Below are 21,630 nucleotides of genomic sequence, written 5' to 3' on the forward strand. Positions count from 1 at the left end.
AGAATGGGCATGGTCGCTACTTGCATCTCACTTTCTCATCTGTCGCCCCTCCAGAATGGTTTGGAGGAGTGTGGACATAGTTGCTATGTTAACGCAGTTTCCTAGCAGTTCACGAGACAATGGAAGGAGCAGAGTATAAAGGTGGACAATACACAATTGTGACTCACTCTCTACCTTCTCTGCCAGTACTTCGGCAGAGGTAGAGTCTATGTCTCATTAGAAACTCATTAGAAACTATAGGACTGGGTAATCACTAGCTGCTAGGGCCACTTGGCTAACAAGTGTAGTTCCCTGGCAAATCTTTCGTTAATGATGGAGAAAGAAGCCACTCAATCTCACTGGCTCCCTCCGGATAATGGAGGTGGAATGTCATTGGGCAGTGTCGTCATGCCCTTTTTTTAACAGGCATTTGTTCAGTAAGGCGTAGTGGGTATTAACGTTCACATGGCGTCAACTCCATGACTCGGCATTGGGTTCCACTTCGAAAGGGAACGTCTAGGTTAAGTATGTAACCCAGTTCTCTTAGAATGGAACGAGACACTGCGTCCCATTGTCATACTTCAGGTATGCCTATTTGTCTTCTATCAGACACTCTAAAGCTGATGAAATTTTCTCTAGGTGCCCTTTTATAGCCTGTCGGCGCACCTATGACTTCGCCTGACTGAGATTGCCAATCAAGATTGCCATGAATCACACGTGCTTCAGACACCGGCTCATGCGAAGCTTTCCCATAGTGTCAACTCCATGCTGCAGTGTCTCGTTCCCCTCCTCAGGAAACCAGGTTATATATGTAACTTTCAGGTTATATGTGTAACTTTCATACGTATGTACATACGTTATTTTGATTAAAGATCACAAAACCGTGTCTATACAGGATGCGATAAAGTGACCTTTGCAATCCATTTGTTCTTTGTATCAAAATAAAACGGGTCATCAGTTCACTGTCGGGAATTTGTGTATTTTGTATCCAGTGTATGGCATCACTGATTATAATGGGCTCTATTTGCCCTTGTTGTGTCTTGTTGCATCACGCCACTCTGTCTAGTGTAGACACGGAGTGAGGGTACATGATTTTTATTTTTTTTTTTTTAATTATGTGCACCGATAAATAATGCATAAAAAACACTGCAATATTCCATAAAAAAATTGATTTCATAGTGACTTGAAGATTTTGATTTTAAATGTTTTTGGTTTGGTTGTAAGCAAGAATCTGATATGAATTTAACTTTTTCCAAATTTAATTATTAGTCATTTAAGACATCAGAAGAAAAACAAATAAGGTCATTTTTGATTTCACGTTGACCTTAATTCCCTCGACAGCCCGGACTCCCCCTGCTAGATCTCTCATCTCTTTCACATGCTCTCAGGGTGAACGTTTGCCACTGCCAAAGAATTTATTTCAACACCTGTTTTACTGAGCATTCAAGAACCCTGTAGTGCAGTAATGCTGAGTTATTAAGCTGGTCACAGCCCACCTCTCACTGCTGTTTTCATTTGGAGAGGCTCATATTTGCTATTGCTATAGAGAGACACAATAGAGGTAGAGTGAATGGCAAGCTCAAATACCTCATAATGAATAGCCTCTTAAAATTAATACCCTCTGCTTCAGGAACAATAACACTTAACCCCCCCCCCCCCCTTTCAGTTTCTTTTCCCTTGTCCTGGTGGCTTTTCTCTCAGATGATGAGTGCACTTTTTAATTTAGCAAGTTAACAGTGCACATTAAGCAGTGCCAGGGGTCCTGTTAAGTGTTCAGAGCCAATTGAACACAATAGGGTTTATTGGGCCAGAATGTGTGATTTTACCGTGGTGTGAAAGAGCTGAGAAAGTCAGCATGCAAAATGTTTCCAAATATAAGCCCTTATTAACTATCCTGTTGTTGTTTGTAGACAGACCAAAAGCTGAAATTCCCAGATATCAAAACATCAAAAGCTTTGGAAGATAATAAAAAGTACCATGGTATTACTTTGTTTATATGATAACAACATTGTATTCTTCGAAAAATCACATTTCCACAAGACTTTTCATGTCCAACTGTATTCATATAAAAAAAGATGATATGTTTTACAAGACTAGAATTCTATTTCAGCCTTACTACATCAAATGTCATAATACAATTCAGTGTGTTACATGTTGTGTCTTTTTTTAAATTCAATTATTTTTTTAATTCACTGACAAAATTGTTTCAAAATAAATCCTAAACCATTTTTTTCAGTGCAGGCGGCCCTACTAATAAACCTAGAAAACAACATAATTCATATAACTCATTTGAAAACATAGTAATTAATAACAACATTTAACTATATATTACATTATTTTATGAAATATTCTAATATTAATTTTTGTGTATCTCTGCAATAACATAAGACTAAAATTGCAAACGACTGTCTGTGGACGAGAGAGAGAGAGAGAGAGAGAGAGAGAGAGAGAGAGAGAGAGAGAGAGAGAGAGAGAGAGAGAGAGAGAGAGAGAGAGAGAGAGAGAGAGAGAGAGAGATAGAGAGAGAGAATTTTAATGCAATTGCTTGCCAACACTGATCTATTTATTGCAGCCCTTTGAGGCCATACTGGGTATGATGGTGGGTCAGTGCGGTTAAGGGGTCACAGGTTTCATAAGTGAATGACCGGTCAACATGTACCCTTCTACCAAGTAGCTATATGGATGTTCCTTTGTTTGGACGAATGTCAATCTTCCTGTGATCAGACATTTTCTTGACCTTGTCTCCACAGTGTTCTCTGGTTCTCAATGCCTTTCCCCACATAATTTATGTTGGCAGGGTGCTAAGCTCCCCGGCCGGGATCACCATGCTCCCTCAAAAACAGGAAGGACTCAGAGAAACTGATAGAGAGTAGACGAAAAACAAGCTTGTGTTCCTGTGCTGCTGGTGCGGAGGGACTTGCTCTGATAAACTCCAGCGGTCGTGCTCCATACTTCATGCTCATCTTTTCGGACAGAGGGTCTATCTTGAGCACTGCAGAGAGGAAATGATTGCTTCAAATGCTGCTTCCTGTGCAAGCCACTGAAAAAGGAGGGAGGTTTCCTCTGGGGTGAACAGGCAGAGGGGATAGAGTCTTTGTTCCAAACAACATCAATCTAACACATTGACGCACAATGCTGATGTATGTTGACCCCTGTTATTTTGGCCCTCCAATAGCCTGCACTCCAAAAAATAAAGGTTCTTTATTGGCATCTGTGGTTCCATGAAGAACCTTAAACATCCATAGAACCTTTCCATTACACAAAAGGTTCTTTATGGTAGAAAAAAAGTTCTTCATATTTTTTAAATGTTCTTCACACTTAGAAAAAAAGGGTTCTTTTAAGAAATTTTCCTAAAATGTTAGAACTTTGTAGAACTTTCAAACAGCACCTTGTGTAGCTTGTTGTTGTCTTTAATAACCATGAAAGGTTACAGCGTTTTACAACCAGTGCTGAAAATTAAAGGAATTGTTCTCTTAAAAATGAAAAAAAAAAAAAAAATTCACCAGAGGAACCTTTTCATAGTTCCCAGAGCTAATGGCGGAAGTACCCGATAACGAACTACATCACAGTCCCACGACTTAAACGTCTCCACCACTAAGCTTCCGACAACTCTTTCAGTTTTTATCTAAAAAACATTTTCCCAGAAAGTTTGAGTTAGAATAGTTTATAAATGCACAATTATAAGCATAACTATGTTGTAAATGTGGGCTGAGCTACCTGTTCGCTGTGATGAGGTTTAATCTCCTCGACAGCCTCTGTAGTCCCATTTAGCCACTTGTTAGCAACAGCCTTTTTCTGTCAAGACACATATCAGCTTAAAAAAAATCACGAGTGGGGTAAAACTGATGTATTTCATGTCATAGAATAAAACGCAAAAGTATCTTGAGCTTGTTTTCACCACAGACCTTATTTCAGCCATTTAACCAAAAACTCATTCAAAAAACCCATTGACTTTGGGATAATGGAACCGGAAGTGCTAAAATGCTAACTCGCTTCTGCGTTTTGGCCTACAAATTTACGTCATACCTGCACCACTCTGTTGGAACTACCAGTGACGTAAGTGTACGCTGATTGGCCAAACGCACACGAAAACACCAGCACCTGTCATTTTTTAAAAAGCTGTGTAGATACACAGATTAGCCTATATATTTACTCCACGAACTAACTCTACGAACAAGGAAAACAGTGATAGATCGATCTCTCTCTGAACCTTTCGGCTAAGGAGAAAATCCAACGCAACTTTGAGGGGACCAAGCGAAACATGATAATGTATTTCTGATCAGCTAGCGACATTGGGCATCAACCACATGGCAAACGTGTGGTATATGAAATAATATTTCATATAATGTTTACTTTCTTTGTATAACAGTTCTATATAATAACATATTAGGACTGTTAAACAGATTGTAAGCTGATGAAGACAGAGAATGGTAGCACTGTGTGCTCAGGCTCTGGTGTTCTTACGTCATTTACTTACGTCATTTCAGAGTTCTTACTGACGGTGCGAATGCAACCAGGAAAATGACCCTAGGGGAACATTTACTTCTTGGAGAACCACCCTGATGGCTAGTTCCTATAACTAAGTTCCTATAAATACTTTGTGCAAAACCCCCTATTTACTCACCCCAAAACAGCACCAAATGAGTGTCTTTTTACAAGTAAAACGATTACTCGACAATGGTTGGTCATTTTATTAGGAACTACAATGCAACACATGGTCTAACTTAATGGTTTAGTTCTTTATGGCTAGTTCACACTACAGGATTTTAAGCCCGATTTGCAAGTTAACGAGCTCGCCGACAGGTCGGGCTGTAATCGCGTGCAAATCTCGCCAATCTTTAAATATGAAATACTTAACGGCGCATCAAAAACGCTCGCTGACACATCGCCGACGCATCGTTTATATTTATATATATATTTATTTATTTATTTATTTTACCGCCAATTTTGTCCTGCCGTTTATTTTCAAATAAACAATGCGCCATTGGAATGCGCCATTTTCCATTCCACTTCTTGCGCATGTTTTCGTGACAAAATGTGGTTTTGGGACCGGATAGAGTCGTTGGGTGACAGAGTTGTTGTCAGCTCGTGTAGTGTGTAACCCCCTGTTGCAGATCATTTACGTAGTGTCACATAGTGTGAACACCACAACGACTTCAAGACTCCAGAGCAAGTCATGTCTAAACAGCACAGTGATCTGCCAACGTTTAAAGTTGTGTAGTGTGAACTAGGCATTAGTCAAAAACATATATTGTCAAATACAACTTTGTTTCCTGGTGGACTGAGAAAAACATGCAAAGCAGGAATTTATGATGCGTCAATGCATATTCCATCACATTGTCAGGATTATGTTTAAATCTGTTTAGTTTCGTCGTGTTTTGGATTAATTTTCCCTTTTATCAGTGTTCCTGATCATTATTAGTTTCCATGGTTTCTCATTAAACACGCACCTGTTTCTGTTCCAGTTAATATTGTTCTTAATGCTGCCTTTACGTGCTATCGGAATTATGAGAAACATGAGTTTCCTAGTTAAAAAATGGACATGAACGCCCTCCCAAGTTGTTTTTAGCACTGGGAAGCTCGGGGATAATTTTGATTTCCAAGTTCCTGAGTTGGGCAGGCCATACACTTTAAACATGGTGGAGGGGAGAATGATTGCTTCTTCATTAGTTTTTTTCCACAACAGCTACATCACCTTGTCTTGTCGTTAAAGTAGTGCATATTTCCAAATATGAATAATCATTTGAAGCATACTGTATGTTTTATACACAGTGAAAATAGCCTGTATTTGACCGAAATTCCAGAATAATCAGCAAGCGGACAATCTAGTGTGGTGAAAGTTTATATGGTTGAAAATGAATGGGACGCCAAAATGTCATTTTGGCTTTAATAAGATTTTCCTAAAAAATAGAATAAATCTGGTGTCCTCCATGATTCCTGTTCTTTCCGACAACAAAGCACTTGAATGCGACAAGCTCGTAATCACAACTTCAGAAGTGGGAAGTAGGAAATTTCCAATAACACATGAAGGCATTGTTTCTCCTTAATTTATGATTAAAGACTTAATTTCTCTGAATCTTACTACAGCCGCACACCGTGACACATATATAGCTGCAAAGTGATGGCGCAGCTGCTTCACAATAACATCATTTCCACAGAGACGTTTAAATTGGCTGAAAGAAAAAGCTAAAGGGCCATAATCACGCTCTTGGGATTTGTACATCTACTGTGTTTTTTTTCTACCTTTCCAGTATTTTCTGTCTATTTTCTTTTCTCAAGCAGAGCTGCAATAGCAAACAGGCGCAGATGAAAGGTGCCTTGTTGGCAAGGCAGGTCCATGTTTCCGCGGTGTCACTCCTCATTAGCTGCCAATGACTGACTCGGATTTGCCATGGAGGAGACAACCTCAAAATATCTGCCTCTGCAAATATCTCACACTCGATGTGTAAATGCCAATGGGAACTCTATAGCCCTGGTCTGAGAGAAACCTCGGATATGAAGAATGACAAAGCCAAACACTGACATATTCCAAGCCCAATTCAGCTGCTTGCTAATATGAATGCTAATAATTAATAGTACATTTCACCTCTAAAAACCATGGGAAAAAAATCTGCCCTTCTTTTGTTAAATGTCAAATCCAGAATCAACATTTACAAAATTAAAATTCAAAACATGTTGTCATTGTTCTAACGCCACTTTGAAAATCATTAACCCTAAGTATGAGCAATTGTAATATAGCAAACACTACTAACCGGTGGTCTGTCAATTACACAGCATATCATATTTAGTTGACAGCAGTAGAGAAATGTCTGGAGGCAGTTGTACTGTAATTGGATGAATTATGTTTTGCTAGCTATTGAATTACCATAACCTACACTTTAGAATTAATTATACGTTATGTATTATTCAGGTTAATTATGAACCTGTATAGTTGTTCTAGTCCTCTGGGAGGTATGAAAAAAAAAGAAGTAGTTTCTGTTTAGCTAATAGTGAACTACCACATTCAACTAAGCACTATTACTTACTAATTCTTTAATCAGAGTTTCTTGTTTAATAGAAGTTACTATATTGTTAATATTGCGTTACTCATTTGTTCCTGCAGTTAATCATTAATGATGGAACAGTATTCTAAAGTGTTACCGAATGTTTTTATTTATTCTTAAATGATGGAAGATTGGAAGCAAACTAAATTTGATTTTGGTTTATATAACTAAAAGTACTAAAAGCTGGAAAAGCCACATCATGACCCAAAAACATCTCAAAGAAGCTAAAACAGGTTTACGTTATAATTTAATTTCCTGTTCGTTGCTTTATGTTGATGTCCAAAATATTGTTTCATTCATCTCTGAAATATATCTTCAACAGGTACTATGGGGCGCCGTTTGTAAAGCGGCTCACGCTGAAAATAACAGCAACATTTTGTCACATTTAACTTCAAACAATGTTTAAAAACTGGTATGAATTTTTGACGGTCACTTTTTACCACATTTACAACAATATTTGTCAACTTAGAGATATTTTAAATAGTTAAATCTAAATATTAAATGTTACACCTAAATGTTAAATATTAAATCTAAATGCTAAATATAAATCTAAATGTTAAATCTAAATCTAAATGTTAAATCTAAATGTTAAATGTTAAATCTAAATGTTAAATCTAAATCTAAATGTTAAATCTAAATGTTAAATCTAAATCTAAATGTTAAATCTAAATATTAAATCTAAATCTAAATGTTAAATCTAAATGTTAAATCTAAATCTAAATGTTAAATCTAAATATTAAATCTAAATCTAAATGTTGAATCTAAATCTAAATGTTGAATCTAAATGTTTTGGGTGAAACTAAATATTTAACTAATATGCAAATTCAAAATGCCGGAAGTGCCAAAATAAAAGCTCGAGGTGGTCAGTGTGTGTTTATAGCATGGTTTATAGTGTCAAATAACGAATAAAAACCATCTCATAATAATAACTATAATATAACGATAATAACTACCTAAAATAATAAACACGTTTGGAGAAACTGTAGAGTTTCGTGATGAGAGTGATGACATGACATTCAGTCAAAGTGAGCCCCCTAGTGGCTGGCTATTATGTGCTACAGGTCATAAGTCCCGCACTTTTCATAAAAGTGACACTAGCCTACTCTTCAAATAAAGTTTCTCCAAACGTGTTTATTATTTTAGGTAGTTATTATCACGATAATCTATGTCCAAGAGTCTATTTCCTCGGATGAGATGGTTTTTATTCGTTATTTGACACTATAAACCATGCTATAAACACACACTGTCCACCTCGAGCTTTTATTTTGGCACTTCCTGTTACCGGCATTTTTAATTTGCATATTAGTTAAATATTTAGTTTCACCCCAAACATTTAGATTCAACATTTAGATTTAGATTTAACATTTAGATTTAACATTTAGATTTAACATTTAGATTTAGATTTAACATTTAGATTTAACATTTAGATTTATATTTAACATTTAGATTTAGATTTATATTTAACATTTATATTTAACATTTAGATTTAGCATTTAGATTTAACATTTAACATTTAGGTGTAACATTTAATATTTAGATTTAACTATTTAAAATATCTCTAAGTTGACAAATATTGTTGTAAATGTGGTAAAAAGTGACCGTCAAAAATTCATACCATTTTTTTAAACATTGTTTGAAGCTAAATGTGACAAAATGTTGCTGTTATTTTCAGCGAGAGCCGCTTTACAAACGGCGCCCCATATACGTCCACCCAGAAAAACATCTGGACGATCAATAAACAGATTTGTTGCGCAAACATTAGCGGTGTGTAAATGCTCGGGACATACTGTAGCTATAGCTTGTGAAGAACTGACAGTCCAAATGCTCCACCCATGTCAAAGGCAGCTCCGATTAATTAAATGTGCCGTCTGACCTTTACTATTGTGTGGAAAACACAGGGACATGTGAGGAGAAAGGACAGATATCTGGCCAAGGGCTCAATCTAAAGCAGGTGCACAGATGGCTTAAACACATTCCGACATGTTTAATGCAGGAGATTTTATACAAACACATCTGTCAGAAAAAAACTGTCATATGACAAGGTTCTTACAGTTCCTGACTGATGTGAAAATGCCTATGATTAGATGTAAACTTAACGGATTTGAGAGGCACATGTGTGCCATGATGGAGATTTGTATATGGACTGAATGATCCCTCGAAAGTAAGACACATATTGAACTCAAATTTGCAGTTTAAAATTTGCAGTTTAATTTTAACCTGAATATGATTTCACAAGCTTTAATGCAGAAACATATTAAATATAAGTAAATATAGCCTAATACAAGATGAAAACCTTCTGTAAAATCAACATGGCTGTAAAGGAAAAATTCAGCCCAAAAGGAATGTTACGAAGTAATATACTTTTATGTCATTCCAAGCCAATATGATTTTCTTTTTCCTATTGAATACAAGGAGAATTTTAAGATATTTTTCAGTAAAAACCTTCCTCTGCCCAGCAACTCTCAAATCTCATCCCATTCTCCATCCTGCATATTCAGCTTATATTGTTGAGCTGTATGTTCGTCACATATTGTCATTTTGTTTTTTACAGAAATTTTTTTTTTCCCTGTGAAAAAGAGATGTAATTCAGTGTACACCTTTTCCAGAACTTGTAGTGTACTTCAAATATTAATAGTATGTAGGCCTACAGTACTTAAAAAAACATACTGTATAAAAGTCCACTTATTTAAAGAGAGTACTTTCATGACCATTTCTTTAAACACATAGATACACTTTTAAAAAAGTGAACTTTGTAATAATGTCAAATTAAAAGATATACACGTAAAAGTATTTACATCTCTGTTTAAAAAGACACTTATTTTGATGTGTTGACTAAAATACTACAACACATGTAAAGTACATGATTATGATTTTAGCTTTTTATTGTTATATTTAAAGGTACATATAAAGTTAATATATTTTAAATGTATTAAATTGCACCTTCATTACAAATGTGTAATTGAAGACTTCAAATGTAAAGTGCCATCTAAAATTTTCTTCTAAAATGAGTATTTTTATCAAGCTCGCATATTTAAGTTCAGTAATTTCACTTTAATGACAATTAATAGGTCATTTTCATTGCCATTAAAGTGAAATAACTGAACATAAACATACAAGCTTGATAGAAATGATCATTCAAGCAGGAAATTTCAGATGGCACTTAGAGGCTTTTGCATCTGAACTCTTCAATTACGAATACATTTAAATACATTACATTCAAGTAAAATTTAGTTTACCATAAATGCTTCTCAGTACATTCTGCAGTGCAAGCATATTTCAAAGACAATAGAAGTAATTATGAAATTATATACAATGATTAGCTTAAATCCTACTTTAAGTGGGTCAAAAAAGTGGATAAGTGGATACATTCAGTTTGCACATAAGTATATTCTTTTAAAGTACATCTGTCACAAGAACTCTTTCTAAAAGTAAGTTGAAGAGTATTTACACAAAGGTTGCAACGACATGAGAGTGAGTAGATGATGACAGAGTTTTCATTTTTGTATAAAATATTTATTTAATGTCATCATCAACAGCATCAACAAAATGGAAAAAGGAAATAATTGGACTACACTGGCATGTCATCAGTAAAAACACATGAGTACATTAACAGTCACACACAGGTTGAGGTTCAGAAGCTGCTGTACTTGGCCAGGTCTTTCTTCATTTCATCATATTGAGCACTGAGTCGGCCCACAGCTTTAGCGTGCTCCTCGTCCACCTCCTCCTTCAGACGAGACTGCTCCTTCAGGAACTCCTCCCAGTCCTGCTTCCGCCTCTCCACACACAACTGAAGATGTGTGCTCTGATCACGCACACACACACATCAACACAAGTTACTTATGCCAGTTACTTATAATCAGCTGTCACAAGAATTTGTTTGCAATTGACCATTACAAATATAGTCGCTATGTTTGCAATATAGCTACTGCATACTACACTATGTGCAATGCCTTCCATGTTTAATACTTCAGACAAAGATAAATATTTAAATCTGTAGACTGCTATACTGCTGTCATATGACCTCACCCAAATGTTTAATTCAGTTTATGTTCTGTTTTATGGACTTTTAGTTATTTTTTCATTGTGTCCCTGTGTTTCTGTACCTGTGCCCTTTATTCCCGCTTCTCATTTGTTGTCATATCGTTATCTGCCCCATAAGAGTATTAGGCCTATATACACTCACCTAAAGGATTATTAGGAACACCTGTTCAATTTCTCATTAATGCATCGAATATCTAATCAACCAATCACATGGCAGTTGCTTCAATGCATTTAGGGGTGTGGTCCTGGTCAAGACAATCTCCTGAACTCCAAACTGAATGTCAGAATGGGAAAGAAAGGTGATTTAAGCAATTTTGAGCATGGCATGGTTGTTGGTGCCAGACGGGCCGGTCTGAGTATTTCACAATCTGCTCAGTTACTGTGATTTTCACGCACAACCATTTCTAGGGTTTACAAAGAATGGTGTGAAAAGGGGAAAACATCCAGTATGCGGCAGTCCTGTGGGCGAAAATGCCTTGTTGATGCTAGAGGTCAGAGGAGAATGGGCCGACTGATTCAAGCTGATAGAAGAGCAACTTTGACTGAAATAACCACTCGTTACAACCGAGGTATGCAGCAAAGCATTTGTGAAGCCACAACATGCACAACCTTGAGGCGGATGGGCTACAACAGCAGAAGACCCCACCGGGTACCACTCATCTCCACTACAAATAGGAAAAAGAGGCTACAATTTGCACGAGCTCACCAAAATTGGACTGTTGAAGATTGGAAAAATGTTGCCTGGTCTGATGAGTCTCGATTTCTGTTGAGACATTCAGATGGTAGAGTCAGAATTTGGCGTAAACAGAATGAGAACATGGATCCATCATGCCTTGTTACCACTGTGCAGGCTGGTGGTGGTGGTGTAATGGTGTGGGGGATGTTTTCTTGGCACACTTTAGGCCCCTTAGTGCCAATCGGGCATCGTTTAAATGCCCTGGCCTACCTGAGCATTGTTTCTGACCATGTCCATCCCTTTATGACCACCATGTACCCATCCTCTGATGGCTACTTCCAGCAGGATAATGCACCATGTCACAAAGCTCGAATCATTTCAAATTGGTTTCTTGAACATGACAATGAGTTCACTGTACTAAAATGGCCCCCACAGTCACCAGATCTCAACCCAATAGAGCATCTTTGGGATGTGGTGGAACGGGAGCTTCGTGCCCTGGATGTGCATCCCACAAATCTCCATCAACTGCAAGATGCTATCCTATCAATATGGGCCAACATTTCTAAAGAATGCTTTCAGCACTTTGTTGAATCAATGCCACGTAGAATTAAGGCAGTTCTGAAGGCGAAAGGGGGTCAAACACAGTATTAGTATGGTGTTCCTAATAATCCTTTAGGTGAGTGTCTTAAAGCCGATAAATAAATGATTATTTCCTCCAGCTGAGATACTTCAGATGTGCACTGTTCGCCATTATGAATTGCTTGAAACATGATTGTAATCATGAAAATAAAAATATAGTTAAGTCCAACATGTGCAGCGCAAGTCTCTCATATAGATTATAATGAGAAGACTTAGACTACTGTAAAATAATTTTGTGAACTGTGCGCCTGTGTTTTAGCGCGTTGTTACGCCACAAGTTACACCTTTATGACTAGCACAGTCAAGTTCGCATGTACATTCACAGCCTTTTGTACAATTTTAAGTTATGTTTATTTAGTGTATTTGCTTTGGTTAAGTTAATTAACGTGGTAGTAAAGCGCTTCAATTTACCGGCTTTAGCTTCAGCTCACGCAATGTACAACATTAATAACTACTGTATGATTTGGACTGATATACATTACATTATAAAGAGAACACTATTGTAATAAAAAGTTTGAAATTATTTTGGTTTAGTTGCCGTGTTTCAGCACGTTGTTATTACGGAAAGAGCGCATCCTCAAAAGGAGTTACACATTCTGACAAGCACGTAACTTCTTGTGCATTTGCGTCTTTATGTGCAGACAGAAGTTGTAATATTGTGTTTATGTTGCATACATATGTGGTTAATCTGATATAGGATATGTTACGTTGAGTTAATTAACTTGCTAACAAAGTACTTCAATTAACCGGTGTTTATTCAGCTCTTCAGCTCAGTTATATTCATTTAAGATGTTTCTTTTTAAAAAACATTAATGCATTATTGATAATAACTAGTTTTACTTTTCATCAACAATATGGTTTAATTACAATCTGTCCGTGCAAAGGCTATTCTACTTTATTTATCCATGGCACATGCATTTTGATTCTTTATACATGTTGTCCAATAAAAAAAAATTGGCAATAGATTATTTTCTAATAAATAAAGCTGGTTATAGGAGTGTAAAATTAATTGCATTTTTTTTTTTTTTTATTAAGACCACAAAGGACTCGTCCTCCTCATATAGACCTTTTCCTATTTTCGTTGTATTCTCTATGTTGTTGCTTAGCTGTGTTATTTGTCCTATGTTTCTGGTTTTGGATTATCTTCTTTGTTTTGTTGAATAAACTACATCAACCTCTTCTTCTCTTCCTTGTCTGCCCTGCACGTAACAGAATCCAGTTTGTGGATTTTGTTATTAATTTGCGATCAACAAAATTGTGTTTCCCTCCTATTATTTATTTTACTTTTGATTTAATGTAATTTTCTAAAATGTGCAATCTACACTGATTTTATTTATGTTTTGGTTCAAACCTTACATTTTAATTTTATAATCATCATCAAAAATATTTATTTTTCCAAAGACAAAAAGTTTAATACAAAGTAAAAAAGATTATATATTACAAAGACCACATAGATTAAGAGAGTAAAAATGTTAAAATTATTATTATTATTATTTTAAAAAAAGCAGGAGACTTGGTGGTGTTCAGTTACATTAGGTTTTAGAACAGTTTAGATTGCACTGGGTTACAATTGTGGTAAAGAGTTTTTTGCTCTTTGCTTTTGCTTACGCCGAGGAGAGATACATAAAGAGGATGTTTATGTTGCTTTACTCAAGGAACAATTAACACTAAAGCTAATTAGGAGATATACCTTTATGCAAAGTTTAGATTGTGCCCTATTTAATGATGCATTTCTATTTTCCTCATGTACCTCTTCAGCCTCTAGCTCCCTCTGCTGGATCCTCTGCGCCATATGATTTGCTGCTTCAACTGCAAATAGAAAAGCACACGTCAACACAATGTCAATTATTCCCATAAATACACAAATTATTTTAACAAAAACAAATTCTCTCAGACAGGGAGACAGACAGATACAGGGGTTGACAATAAAACTGAAACACAGGCCAATATAGTGTTGGAGGTTTCAGTCTTCACTGATTTTACATTCCATCAGTAAGTGCAGAGGGTGAAGGTTGACAGCAATAGCACAGCTGTACATAAAATATTGCAATCCACACAACATAATGGGATACATATCAGAGTTCGAAAGAGGACAAATTGCTGGTGCGTGTCCCGCTGGCTCATCTGTGTCTAGGACAGCAAGTATTTATGGTGTATCAAAAAAGCCACGGTATCCAGGATAATGTCGGTATACCTCCAGGAAGGACAAACCACATCCAACAGGAGTAACTGTAGATGCCGTCTGAAGCCGTATGAAATGGATGTCCGGGTACAATTGGGCTGCAATATCATGGCATTCTCAACTGTGCTTGATGTGCCAAGGACTAACAAACCATTCTGGAGGGCCATGTCCACCTAATGGTTCAAACATTGTACCCTGGCCTGAAGGTGAGGCCGTGTATCAAGATGCACCAATACACACAGCAAGACTGGAGACAGAATGGTTTGATGAACATGATGAACATGAAAGTGAAGTTCAACATCTCCTATGGCCTGCACAGTCACCAGATCTAAATATTTTTAGGCTACTTAGGGGAATTTTGGAGGAGCAATTCAGAAAACGGAAAACTGGCCACAGTGCAGGACTTGTATCTGTCATTCCTAAGATGAACTTGTGCTGTATTGGCTGCAAAAGGAGGTCCTACACCATGCTAATAAATGATTGTGGTCTAAGACCAGTGGCCTGTTGCACAAAGCTGGTTTCGGTTGCAACCCAGGGAAGTTCAAGATTAGTTTGAGCAAACTCTGTTTTTTCGGGCTCAAGAAGGTGGATTGGTTTTTAGCGAGTTTCGTCGCCATGGTAACTTACGCTACATGGCTAACCTGCTCTGGAGCAGGTTTTATTCTGGGTTAGAGATCGCAAACCCAAACTGGACCAATCAGTGCAATGACATGTATCAGATGCAATAAAGCCAGTCCCCTGTATCTCTCGCTCCAAATTAAAGCAGTTTAAAGTGGAAAAAACTTTAAGACCAAATTTCTCATCTTTTGCTGCTAATTATTTATAATATTTGTATTATATGAATTAATATTACTTTAAAGTTAATATAATATATTCATATAATTATTACAGCCTATTAATTGACAAATAATAATAAACTTTGCTTTTAAATTAATATAACTATAATACATGCATTTACACTCACCTAAAGGAACACCATACTAATACTGTGTTTGACCCCCTTTCGCCTTCAGAACTGCCTTAATTCTACGTGGCATTGATTCAACAAGGTGCTGAAAGCATTCTTTAGAAATGTTGGCCCATATTGATAGGATAGCATCTTGCAGTTGATGGAGATTTGTGGGATGCACATCCAGGGCACGAAGCTCCCGTTCCACCACATCCCAAAGATGCTCTATTGGGTTGAGATCTGGTGACTGTGGGGGCCATTTTAGTACAGTGAACTCATTGTCATGTTCAAGAAACCAATTTGAAATGATTCGAGCTTTGTGACATGGTGCATTATTCTGCTGGAAGTAGTCATCAGAGGATGGGTACATGGTGGTCATAAAGGGATGACATGGTCAGAAACAATGCTCAGGTAGGCCGTGGCATTTAAACGATGCCCAATTGGCACTAAGGGGCCTAAAGTGTGCCAAGAAAACATCCCCTACACCATTATACCACCACCACCAGCCTGCACAGTGGTAACAAGGCATGATGGATCCATGTTCTCATTCTGTTTACGCCAAATTCTGACTCTACCATCTGAATGTCTCAACGGAAATCGCGATTAATCAGACCAGGCAACATTTTTCCAGTCTTCAACTGTCCAATTTTGGTGAGCTCGTGCAAATTGTAGCCTTTTTTTCCTATTTGTAGTGGAGATGAGTGGTACCCGGTGGGGTCTTCTGCTGTTGTAGCCCATCCGCCTCAAGGTTGTGCGTGTTGTGGCTTCACAAATGCTTTGCTGCATACCTCGGTTGTAACGAGTGGTTATTTCAGTCAAAGTTGCTCTTCAATCAGCTTGAATCAGTCGGCCCATTCTCCTCTGACCTCTAGCATCAACAAGGCATTTTCGCCCACAGGACTGCCGCATACTGGATGTTTTTCCCTTTTCACACCATTCTTTGTAAACCCTATAAATGTTTGTGCGTGAAAATCCCAGTAACTGAGCAGATTGTGAAATACTCAGACCGGCCCGTCTGGCACCAACAACCATGCCACACTCAAAATTGCTTAAATCACCTTTCTTTCCCATTCTGACATTCAGTTTGGAGTTCAGGAGATTGTCTTGACCAAGGACCACACCCCTAAATGCATTGAAGCAACTGCCATGTGATTGGTTGATTAGATAATTGCATTAATGAGAAATTGAACAGTTGTGAGTGTATATATAATGCTTTTAAACGTGGATTCATTTGAGCTCTTTGTGAACCTATAATTAGGCCTATTTCTTTGATTCACATGCATTGATATAGTCTGATATTTTCTTTCAGCTGCCATCTCAAACATTCGCTGCAGCAGCAGTGCTTATTCCTGCCTTGTAAATGCATTTAATTTCATGATAATTTTCAAAATGATCTCTTAATCTTCAGCAGAGAAGTGAATTGCACCGTCTCTCTCACGAGAGGTTCTAGAATGTTCCGTGTGATTGGCTGTTTGCCGCACTTGTCACACTTTCAGGTGCACATGCTTCAAAGTTAATCGCGAACCCTCCCTGGATCAAACCTGAGTTGACAGAGAACGTTTATACCGAGCTTTGTGAGACCGCCGAACCTGATCTAAACCAGGTTGGATTTATCTGGATTTGTCAACTCTAAAACAATTTTTAAAGGAACACTCCACCGTTTTTTCATATTAAACTATGTTATTCCCTTAACTAAGACGAGTTGATACATACCTCTCTCATCTCAGTGCGTGCACTCAATCGCTCTGGTGCGTGGCGACACTTTGATAGCACTTAGCTTAGCCCAGTTCATTCATTAAGATCCAAACAGAGATGAAGTTAGAAGCGACCAAACACCTCCACGTTTTCCCTATTTAAATACCGTTACACGAGTAGTTACACGACCAAGTATAGTGACACAAAATAAAACATGGCGCTTTTCTAAGCGGGTAAAAAGGATAACTATAATGTATGGCGGAATAGCACTTGGGAGCACTTCGACTCGGCGCAGTAATATCATCACTCCTGAAAAATCCTCTCCCCCTCACTTCTGTCATTAGAATCAACGTGACTTTTTACTGTGCCGAGTCGAAGTGTTCCCAAGTGCTATTCCGCCATACATTATAGTTATCCTTTTTACCTGCTTAGAAAAGCGCCACGTTTTATTTTGTGTCACCATACTTGGTCGTGTAACTACTCGTGTAACTGTATTCAAATAGGGAAAACATGGAGGTGTTTGGTCGCTTCTAGCTTCATCTCTGTTTGGTCCCTAATGAATGAACTGGGCTAAGCTAAGTGGCGTGCTATCAAAGTGTCGCCGCGCCAGAGCGAGAGACGAGAGAGGTATGTATCAACTCGTCTTAGTTAAGGGAATAACATAGTTTAATATGAAAAAACGGTGGAGTGTTCCTTTAAACTCAGAGTTTGTTCAGCTAGCTTCGTGCAACAGGCCACAGGTGTTTCAATTTCATTGTCCAACCACTGTAGATTATTACACAAACACAGTGGCCCTTTTCTCTTCCTGTTCTGTCTGACACTTCATCACACTCTTTATTATAATACATAATGAAACTTACGTCGTGTGAGAGCGTCACACAGTTTGTCATGCATGTTCTCAGTGCACCGCGGCAGATCATGCTCATTAATGTCCGACGTCATCTTATTCAGCTTTTCAAGTAGACGACATTCTCTGAAAGCACGCTTCTCCTGAGGAAAAACAAACATTTGTAGTGTAAATTCGGTTGTTGTCAGTACATCACAGATCATTTGGAAGCATCCATATGTTTTACTGATTCATTTTAAAAGGAAGTATCAGAATAAAAGATATTAAAATGTAATGTAACCAGGCCTGCCTCAAACTCCCTGATGAAGTATCTGATTTCACCTTGCAGGACCGGCCTGTGATCAATCAGTCTGGACTGAATATCACCAACATCTGTGACCAAACAAATACTGTGACATTAAATAAATATCACAATTTAAAAAAAGAGTAGCAAATTAAAAAAGACATCTAATGTGTTTTAAACTATATTCATTGAATTATTTGATGATTTTATGTTAGGTGATAGTAAAAACTATTAGATATGTTAGATACATTATGACTAATGTGTCTTTAATGCTTTAAAAATGACATTACTTCTAGTTAATAGCATTAATAAACATTACTGGATTTCATAAAGATTAAACATGTGTGATCATTATAATTATGCATTACGATTAATATTTGAATTATATTATAACTAATCTAAAAATGAATTATTATAATTAAGGATAAATAGTATAATAAATAATAAACCCATGGGAAAAAAAATCCTACATATTTTTGTGCATTTTGATGCAGCATTTTTGCCAATCATATTTATATAAATGTATACGAGTGTCATTATTCAGCTCAATTTAGTGTAATTGTTTAGTAACTTCACTCGAACGAGCTAAGTAACGTTAGAGGTCTATATAGGAAGCTCAATATAATTTGATTCACAGCAATGCACAAGTGCTGATATGCTAGTGTAAATATCAATACACATTTGAATCTCGAATCGCTTTATATTGACTGCAAATAAAAATGTTTAAAATGCATAATACTGCACATTATCAACAACATAACTCACCCTTAACTATCTTCTCCATCATCAAGAGATGATCTGACAGCCTTACACGATGATATTTATTATTCAGTCAAAATGTTTTCAATCCACAAACTCTGATGACTGGGGAATGTAAATAAGTGAAATGTTTCTTTGCAGAATGTTACAGACAAAAGTGGGTTTTCACCATAGACTGTAAAAAATAGGTTTTCACGTACTTCAAAAAGTCACGTGCAATTAATAACAGGAAATAACTGCAAAATAAAAGCCCTAAAGTGAACTTCAAAATAAGAGTGTCTTTATAAAACAAAAGTCCCAACAGGACAAAGTTACTTAAAACTTCACAGGCAGCAACAGCCCTGTTTGAAGTTAAATGAAATTTAGACTCCTTCTAAACCGAGGACAAACAACACTGAACCTTATTCACTTTATTGTATGTAAAACAACAACAACAACATGAGGGTGAGTAAATTATTTTCATTTAATATTTATTTTTAAATATACTATGTATAATATGAATTGTTAATTAATTAATGCCAGTATTACTAGTAGTGGCTGTATAATTGAATTAGACTATTCTGTATATTCCTACATTTCTACCACTGAGGTTCCCAATATTACCAAGATCCAGTCTCTCTGCTGCCCCCTGCAGCGCGTCTGCAGTGGTGGTTGTTTATTATTGATAACTTTTTATTTTTTTAAGCTAGCTTTATTCTTATGCTAAGTATTCTTAAGCAAAGTTTAAAAATGTAAAGAACATTTGACATTCAGTTATTTGTAACTGCATCATTTCATTCAGATAAGCTTTTTGTCTTATAGAACAATACCATTTGGTTTGAAGAAATAAAACTTGTCCTGACAGATTTTAAACACCTGAGAAGGAATGCCCTTTAAAGTTTTGTTAATGTAGGCCTACGTAACAGTTGCCAACAGACATTATGGTTTGACAGAAGGCACACAAGTTGAGAAGTTCACTGAATTTAATACATAGGCCTACTCTGAAAGTATGGGGATTCTGATGCAGCCATAAACTTCACGACAGCATTTTATTTATTCATTTTAACAGCAAGTGTCAGAATAAAAGGTTATATAATAAAAGCAGGCCTTCCTCCAGTTCCCTGATGAAGTATCTGATTTCTCCCTGCAGGACTGGCCTGTGATCAATCAGTCTGGACTGCTTTCTGCCTTACAAAACAGGGTGTGGGATCATTCATCAGAACATATTACTTTTTCCAGGTATCCTTATGTCTCTCCTTGGATACAAGTGATTTTGCAGTAGCAGCCCAGCCGTAAATTCCATCCTGGTCAAGCCCAGTATCATTTTTATGGATCACCTGGGTGCTGGTGTTATTCAGTTGTTTCAATAACAGACTGTAGTTTGTTCAATTTAGCAGCTGTGTGTCCATATAAGTGAGTGCTGAATATACCGTTATTCATTCAATCTGCAAATCAAATGTTCAATGTGATACAGTTCTTTGAGCCTGTATAGTGTGCTTGCATTAACTCAGAAAAAGTAAAGAATATTATCACTGCAACCTATTTACTACTGCTAATGACATTATTAAAATTAGTTAGTAACGTAATCTATTACATTACACATTTTAATGTAATCTGACTTCTTTTTGATGACTTTTAGATGACTTTTGACCCACCTTCTTTATAACATTGATTTTAATAGTACAATCTTGTACCTTATTGTAAAAAAAAAAAAAAAAAGATCGATTTTTTTTTGTCATCAACAACATGAAGTTCATTAAACATTGCATTATGTCAGGGTTTACCAAACTTGTTAAAGAACTGCAGGGGGTTCGTAAATTGATGAAAAGCTAATAAATCTTAAAAGTGTTAAATAAAGAAAGAGTCATTTTAAAATTAAAGCAATCAAAATAAAACAGTAACTGACAAAAAAATAATTATTTTATTTGTTTATGCTGTGGGCCTCTTCAATCTACGTAATTATAGTCGCCTGATAGTGGCCGGTCTGTGTGTGCAATTTCACAAAAATTGCACTGTAAAAAAATTATTTTCATGATTTATCACATTTTTTTTTTCTTTTGTCAAATCAACTTATGATTTATGTGGTTCAAATAACAATTTTTTGAGTTTCTGTAACTAAACCAATTTTTTTTTCAATGAATTTAAAATTTTAAGGCAAACAACTTTAACTTAATTTTTTAAGTTAAACCAACAATATGTTGTTTACAGTGTGGAAGACAAAGTTTTTTTAGAACGTTTAGGGAGAATCTATGAATTCTAAATAATTTACTGCCATTCTATTAAGTAATCATGTAATCAATAAAAAAGTAACTGTAATCTGATTATTTTGAAATCTAATCTAATCTAACAAGGATTTATATTTTGGAATATGGTTATGTAATTCAGATTACATATAATGAGTTATTACCGAGCACTGAATTCCTGTTATAAATCACCATAATTAAATCTCACAGAAATTATCTTTTAATATGTATGCAAGTGGATCTTAGATTGGAATCAGAAAAACGATTCAAGTAAGTTCCTTTATTTAAAACCTCACGTCACACACAACATTT

At 36.4% G+C, this 21,630-nt stretch overlaps 1 protein-coding gene across 1 annotated transcript; it reads right to left on the bottom strand.

Moving 5' to 3' along the window:
• Positions 1 to 9,209: 9,209 nt before the first annotated feature.
• On the bottom strand, positions 9,210 to 19,350 carry bloc1s5 (biogenesis of lysosomal organelles complex-1, subunit 5, muted). Its single transcript, XM_081352973.1, has 5 exons — positions 19,103 to 19,350; positions 18,344 to 18,426; positions 18,068 to 18,197; positions 14,132 to 14,190; positions 9,210 to 10,827 (listed from the first exon to the last, which is right to left on the bottom strand). Exons 1-5 carry the CDS (start codon positions 19,122 to 19,124, stop codon positions 10,654 to 10,656), a joined length of 468 nt encoding a protein of 155 aa, XP_081209099.1. The 5' UTR covers positions 19,125 to 19,350; the 3' UTR covers positions 9,210 to 10,653.
• Positions 19,351 to 21,630: the final 2,280 nt, after the last annotated feature.

This window comes from Scardinius erythrophthalmus (assembly GCF_964197995.2).
Source record: "Scardinius erythrophthalmus genome assembly, chromosome: 22".
NCBI classification, from domain to species: domain Eukaryota; kingdom Metazoa; phylum Chordata; class Actinopteri; order Cypriniformes; family Leuciscidae; genus Scardinius; species Scardinius erythrophthalmus.

Excerpts from the sequence above, each read along its gene's own strand:
- bloc1s5 (XM_081352973.1), bottom strand. The coding sequence starts at position 19,124 with ATGATGGAGAAGATAGTTAAGG. Across the intron at positions 18,198-18,343 it reads ACTTCATCAGGGAGTTTGAG|GAGAAGCGTGCTTTCAGAGA; the intron begins GCAGGCCTGGTT and ends GTTTTTCCTCAG. Across the intron at positions 14,191-18,067 it reads GTGTGACGCTCTCACACGAC|TTGAAGCAGCAAATCATATG; the intron begins GTAAGTTTCATT and ends TTCTATTTGCAG.